Source organism: Rissa tridactyla, unplaced genomic scaffold (assembly GCF_028500815.1).
Source record: "Rissa tridactyla isolate bRisTri1 unplaced genomic scaffold, bRisTri1.patW.cur.20221130 scaffold_47, whole genome shotgun sequence".
NCBI lineage: Eukaryota > Metazoa > Chordata > Aves > Charadriiformes > Laridae > Rissa > Rissa tridactyla.
Window position 1 is genome coordinate 621378 of NW_026529679.1, and position 7301 is coordinate 628678.

Here is a 7301-nt window from a genome sequence, read left to right on the forward strand (position 1 = left end):
TTCTTGAGGACCATCACCGTATGGAGAACTTTGCACCTCACTTCCTAACCCCGCCATGTCTCTGTGTTTGTACGGCGGGCTACGTTAGTGGAAAATATATATCCATACGACACACATCGGGTTTAGGTCCCTCCCAGAGCAGGTCTTAGATTTGCAGTCTATCCCGAAGTAGATCTTGGATCCCCTCGTCTCCCCACTTGCCCCAGAAACAGACAAACACACACAGACAAATGGGGGTGTGAGGGACTATTCTTGGCATTGGAGATCATAGTATCATAGTGTCATAGAATATCTCGAGTTGGAAGGGAGCCATAAGGATCATTGCGTCCAACTCCCTGCTCCTCGCAGAGCTACCTAACACTAAATTGTGTGATTAAGGGTGTTGTGCAGACTCTCCTTGAACTTTGACAGGATTGGTGCCGTGACCACTTCCCTGGGAAGCCTGTCCCAGTGACTGACCACCCTCTCAGTGAAGAACCTTTTCCTAACATCTAGTCTCAGCTTCCCCTGATGCAGCCTCATTCCGATTCCACATTTCCTATGGCTGGTGACGGGAGAGAGGAGATCAGCATCTCCCCCTCCGCTGTCCCCCTTGAGGAAGCTGTAGACTGTGATGAGGCCCCAGCCAAACCCCAGCCATGTCGCATGCAGGGGTCTGCAGACAGCCCAGCTCTGGGGTCTGCCAACCTCTGGGCAAGAAGAGTGGCTGGGCAGGGCTAGCTGTTCCTCTGACAGAGGCAGCGAGATCAGTGGGAGGAAGAAGATGTCCAGAGAGCAAACCTCTCCCATCAACTGGGGTGAGTGGCCGGTGCTGGACATGGTGACGAGAGAGACAAATGCGCTGGGGCACCTTCCCAGTCTGTCCAAACCACCAAGGGCACAGAGCGGCCTCCTCTCTCCTGCACCCACGTTGTCTTAGCTCTGCACCTCACACCCACTGGAGTGTGTCCTCACCCTGCATGGTCACACAGCTCAGCCAACAGTGGTGGTGTCCTCTCCTGGGCATTTTCAAGCCCAGCTCTCCTGCTTTCTCTCCAACGCAGCCCAGGAGAGAAGTCCAGTCTGGACTGACCCCACAGGACTGCCCACCGCAGGCTGCTGCAGAGCTCTGGCTGCTCAGCCCAAAGCCCCAGCCCCTCTGAAGGGCACAGCAGCTTCTGGGGAACAGAGAGGGGTCTCAGCCTCCCCACCACCCCCAGGGCTGGAGGTTGGACATGGCAGGAGGCAATGGAGGTGGGTGAAAATGAAGGGTGCATGGTCTCGGGTCCAGGAGGTGCCCACCGCTGACTGGCTCTGCCCCCTCAGTGCCAGCCCCTCTCCCCAGGCCAGCACAAGAGTCCTGCTCCAGGCACAGAGCAGCCTGCCCTGAGTCGGGGCCTAAAGAATGAGGCGTCTCCTTCTCATTAATTGCACCTGGCAGGCACAGAAATGCTCCCTTGCTCCTCTCCCTGGTCACCCCTTCTCCCCAGCGAGCGTTTCCCCAGGTGCGTGCATCCAGGCTGGCACCCCATGTTCCCCACAGGATCCTGATCTGGCGGTGCTGCTCTGCACAGGGAGGGGGTTGTGGTGCCCTGAGGCCATGGGGTGACCCTGCACTGGCCATGCTGGTCAGGGTGAGGAGAAGATCCCCTTTCCATCTTCCCTCCTGGGTCATTCAGAAAGGACCAGGCTGGGCAGGACCAAGGGGTGTCTCCAGTGGCACAAAGGGCAGGGGAGGGCTGCACGAGATCCAGCCCATGGGGCTTTCCACGAGGGTGTCCTGAACCACTCTCCAGTCTTCTGTCCCTTTGCCTGCTGGCTCCTCACAGCCTCTCCTGGCATTGCAGGGGCCTCGTTTGCCCATGGGCTCCACAGGTTCATCTTTTCCTCAGGGAGACATTCCCTTGGATGGTCACTCATTTGATGAGGTGCCCCTCACTGCCCACCCACACTCCCACACTGTCCCTGCAGATCCCCTGAGCTCTCCTGGCAGCTTCCAATTCTTCTCCAGGATGAAATCTGGCACCAGCTCTGCTGCAAGTGGGGCAGTGCCAGGCCCATATGTCAAAAACCAGTTGCTGTTCAGCAGACATGTTCAACCATGGAGAGAGGTCTTCATTCAGCCCTTGGCCTGAAAAATATTCCCATGGGAATCTGAGCCTGTTGCCCTGAAACCATCAAGAACCACAGAGGAGAAAAGTCCTTTTGAGGGAGCAGCTCCTTGGGTGCAACTCCTGAGAATGGCTTTGTAAGAGGCGTCCAGCGTTCTGGCCCTGCCCTGAGGAGCCATTTTATGGTGCTATTTTCACAGATACCAGCTCTAATAAAGAGGTTCTCATCGCCTGCTGCTACCCACAGTCACAGGGGTGCCACTGTAGAGACAACAGGACTGTCACAAGGTACACGAGGCCTTCGGGGGAACACAAAGGCAAGGGCACAGCAGGACAGTGGGGATGTGAGGAGAAACCAGCAATGAAAGCCTTGTCCTGCTGCTATCCTTGGCCATGGCTCCAGGGAAGCAGCAGCCCCGACTCGCAGGCGGCAGAGACAGAGTGCCCAGCGAGGCAGCCAGGGGCAGCCCCAAGGGTCCCCAGGGCTGATCATTAATGGGGCAGTTGGACATTTTCCTCCTGAACCCCTTTTATGTGTTGGGGCAGCTCGCCCAGCTGCAGAAGAGAAGTGAAGAGATGGGAGCTGAGATAAATAATTTTTTCCAGGTATATTTACTGAGCTTATCTAAAAAGGGAGCCAGGATCCATCTGTAAACGAGGTCTTTGGGTCAAGAAAAAAAGCAGTAGGAAGCCAAGAATAATAATAACAAACGTCAAGAACAAAAAAACCAAAACACATAAAAACAATCAAACGAAGAAAAAAAAACAAAAGAACAACAACAACAAAAAAAAAATCCCACAAAGAGAAAGTAAAGAAACATTTGAAGAAAAATTAGCCCTGCTTTTTCCTGAGATGCAGTGGGAGCTCCATTGGCACAGTGGACACCTTATTAATCTAAAGAAGATTGTATTCAAATAGTTTCCTCAGGGCATCCTTGAGCTCTTTGTTCCTCATGCTGTAGATGAGGGGGTTCACTGCTGGAGGAATGAGCGAGTACAGCACTGCCACCACCAGATCGAGAACTGGGGAGGAGATGGAGGGGGGCTTCAGGTAGGCAAACATGCCAGTGCTGACGAACAGGGAGACCACGGCCAGGTGAGGGAGGCACATGGAAAAGGTTTTGTGCCGTCCCTGCTCAGAGGGGATCCTCAGCACGGCCCTGAAGATCTGCACATAGGACAGCATGATGAAAACAAAACAACCAAAGCCTAAACAGACACTAACCACAAGAAGCCCACCTTCTCTGAGGTAGTCTGAGTCTGAGCAGGAGAGCTTGAGGATCTGGGGGATCTCACAGAAGAACTGGTCCACAGCATTGCCCTGGCAGAGGGGCAGGGAAAATGTATTGGCCGTGTGCAGCAGAGCATTGAGAAACCCACTGCCCCAGGCAGCTGCTGCCATGTGGACACAAGCTCTGCTGCCCATCAGGGTCCCATAGTGCAGGGGTTTGCAGATGGCAACATAGCGGTCATAGGACATGACAGTGAGAAGATAAAACTCTGTTGCAGCACAGAAAAAGAAAAAAAAGACCTGTGCTACACATCCCCAGTAGGAGATGGTCCTGTTGTCCCACAGGGAATTGGCCATGGATTTGGGGAGAGTGGTGGAGATGGATCCCAGGTCAAGAAAGGAAAGGTTGAGGAGGAAGAAGTACATGGGGGTGTGGAGGCGGTGGTCACAGGCGATGGCGGTGATGATGAGGCCGTTGGCCAGGAGGGCAGCCAGGTAGATGCCCAGGAAGAGCCCGAAGTGCAAGAGCTGCAGCTCCCGTGTGTCTGCGAATGCCAGGAGGAGGAACTGGCTGATGGAGCTGCTGTTGGACATGTGCTGCCTCTGGGTGTGGAGCACTGAACAAGGAGGAAAAGACAGTGAGAAGTTAAGGGAGACTTCTCTGAGCAAAATCAACACATTTCTCATACTTCACACTCTGCGCTGCTTTTCCACTTCTATCAGATCTTCATTCAGCTCTGTGGCTGGAGCTCAGACTGTTTCTGGCCGACTGTGCCAGGAGGAGCGGGACCTCTGCCCGCTGGCTGCCCAGGAGTCAGCCCTGCTCTGCAGCAGCAGATTCGTGGGAATGGGGTGGCCAGTCCTGGTGTTCCAATTTGTCAGATAAACCTCTCCTCATGGACAAAGGGCTTGTCAGTCTCTGCACTCCCATTGCCATGAAACCACAGTTGCAAGAGTGTTGGAGAGAGGTTCTTATACAGCTCTCTCCTGTCTGAACTGGAGATTCTCTTGCATTTCAGAAACCCTCACCATTTCTGCTGCATTCAGGGACAGCAAAGGCAGTCCTGCCAGGCAAGGGGATTGTCTGAGGGTTAGTGCAGAGAGAGGGGAGCTGGTCTGTCCCTCTGTCGTGTTCCCAGCTGCCCTCTGCTTGTGCCTTTCTGAGACAGAGGGGAATCGCACTCACGTGTTGACATGGAAAGGCACCAGGCGCTGCTGAGAGCAGAGAAACCCACTGCCGAGAGCTCAGTGTCTCACCCTTTCTCAAGGTCTCAGCACCCCACTTCTCGCCAAGGACACACATGGCTCCTTTCACAAACCCAGCAGCGTTTCCTTGGTCGTAGCGTCTCTGCGCTTCTCCACAGGGCATTCAGGTAACAGCAGGATGCTCCAGGACGGATTGGCATCCTGGAGGGCAGCGCAATGCTTGGAAGGACACCCCAAGGAGATACCCAAGTGTCCTAGTGATGGTATGTCAGAAAGGGAGAGTCAGCTCATTCCCCAGCCACATAGACTACTTTGCCCACAGCCCCATGCGTTAGAGGAGAGCTTGGACACTTCATTCGCAGGGAAACACTTTCATGGGAGAAATCACAAGACCGGTGCCTGACTCGGCTGCTGCAACTCCCATCCCCAGAGAGCCTGGCTGAGAGAACAAGACGACAATCACAATATCACAGACAAGCGGAGAAACAAGGGAAAACGCAGTGATGGTCTGGCTGAGAGAGGCCAGGGCAGAGACAGCCGGGCACTCAGGACAGCGTTACCCTCACCCAGATGTTCACGCCACATCCCAGACACCAACTGTGCCTGTCAGCTGCTCTCAGTCCCTGTGCTCTGCAGAGGGAAATGGGCATGTGGCTGGAGAGCTGGCCCAGGGCTCTGCTGGAGCTCTGGCTTCACAGGAGGGTCATGCCTTGAACCACAGAGCCCTGAGGGCTGAGGCTTTGCTGGGTGGGAGAGGAGGCGAGGGGGCTTGCTCAGGGGAAGGGGTCTGCATTGGAGGGGATCATATGGAGTTTTATGAATCCTTCCTCCCACAGCCATTTCAGGTTTGTGTTTCCACAAATTCCCTGACCCTATCCCTGTTGCCGGGAGATTTTCCTCACTGGAGGTGTTTCCCTGTCCCATGTCTTTTCCCTGTCAGCTCTCACAGACCCCATCCCAGGAGATAAGTCCCTGCCACAGCACAAAGCACCCTTGGGTGCAGGGACCCTGCTCTGAAGGACAGACCCCTGGCTGCACACCCACCTTCACACTCTGCAGCCATCCCCGGGTGAAGGCAGCTGATGTGCCCTGTCCCTTTGACAGAGCCATGGGGAAGCCCTGCTCCAAAGCAAGTCCTTTTTCTCTATGTTGGAGAACCTCTGAGAGACCTCCTGATAGATCCCAGAGGCTGTGGGATGTGCCAGCTTCAGGAGATCATTCCAGGAACCGCAGCTGCATTGCCCTGCAGCCAGAGACTTACCCTGTTCAGGGCTGGGAAGATTTTTCTGCAGCTGAGCTCTCCTCTCTCTTCCCACCCCAGACTGCCTTTACACCCTCTCTGCCTCCCTCCTCTGCCCTCGCTGCCTGCAGGCAGTGCCCTCAGCCCTGCTGCGCTTGGCAGAGGAGCTGCTCCTGGGCAGAGCCGTCTCTCTGCAGCGCTGCCCGCTTGCCATGAGCTCCCTCCATGCCAGGAGCCCAGCCCAGCTCAGCAGCAGAGGACCAGCCCAAGGCAGCCCTTTCTCTGCCCCCTCGGGGCTCCCTCCAGGTGTCCCTGGGGCTCCAGGGGAACCTGCTGATGTAATTGCTGAAAGTTAAAGAAGAAACAAATATAGCGTGTGGCCACTGCTGAGATTCATGGGAGCAGGTGTGGATAGATCTGCGATTGTCTATGTCCTCTTTGCCTCGATCTTTCCCTGCAAGGTCTCCCAGGCCTCTGTGACTTGAGGCAGGACCCTGGAGGAGAACAACCAGCGGTGGATGGGCATCAAGTCAGGAGTCACTTGAGCAAGCACCATCCTCACCAGTCTCTAGGACAGGATGGGTGGCATCCCAGGGAGCTGAGAGAGCAGGCCGATGTCACAGAGAGGCCCCTTCCATCATCTTTGAAAGTGGGGGCACTCCCTGATGACTGGCGGCACCCAAATATTGCATGCACCTTTCAGAAATGCCCCATGGATGAGCAGGGGAGTGAAAGGCTGTGCTCTGTGGTCCAGAGCAGGTCCCCTCAGATGCAACCTGCCCTGTTTAATGTGTTTTTAATGACCCAGAGGAGACGAGAGAGTGCTTTTTCATAACAGTTGTAGATGACAGCATATGGAGGAGAGCAGACACGATGCTGGAGCTCAAGGCTACCGCCCAAAGGACAAAGACAGGCTGGAAGGCTGGGCCAAAAGGAAGCACACAGTATCCAATGATGACAAAGCCAAAGTCCTCCCCTTGAGGTGCACTCATCCTGTGCAATGGCAGAGGGCATGGGGCTGCATGGCTGGATAGCAGCTCTGCAGGAAAGACTTTGGTGGTCCTTGGGTTTCATTGGGACAACCAGGAGCTGTCAGCAAGGGAGGCCAAAAGCATTCCGGGCTGTATGAGCAGGAGCACAGACAGTGGAAGTGACGATCCCCTTCTGCTCAGGACTTTTTACACCACATCCAGGTTACTTCTTTGGTTTATGACACCCCCCCTTCCCCCGCAAGTACAGACAGAAATTGGTAAAGTGGAGAAAGTTCCCTGGAGGCCCACAAAGGTGGTCAGGGCTGGAACACATGTTTTGTGAGAAGAACCTGAGAGAGCCGGGCTTGTTCATTCTGAAGACTGAGTCAGGCTCACGTCCATGGTACAAGAAACAAGGACAAGAGGCAACGGGATGACAAAAGAGAGGGTCAGGGTAGATACAGGGAGAAACTTTTCCAGCATAAGGCTAGTCAAGTGCTGGAAGCTGTTTCCCAGGGAGTGTGCACTGGATCTCTTCTAGCAAGTGACCAGGATGTGTTTGG

At 54.9% G+C, this 7301-nt stretch overlaps 1 protein-coding gene across 1 annotated transcript; it reads right to left on the reverse strand.

The window, feature by feature from the left end:
• Positions 1-2985: 2985 nt before the first annotated feature.
• LOC128903565 (olfactory receptor 14A16-like) lies at positions 2986-3915 on the reverse strand. Its single transcript, XM_054187581.1, has one exon. It carries the CDS (start codon positions 3913-3915, stop codon positions 2986-2988), a length of 930 nt encoding a protein of 309 aa, XP_054043556.1.
• Between the last annotated feature and the right edge of the window lie 3386 nt (positions 3916-7301).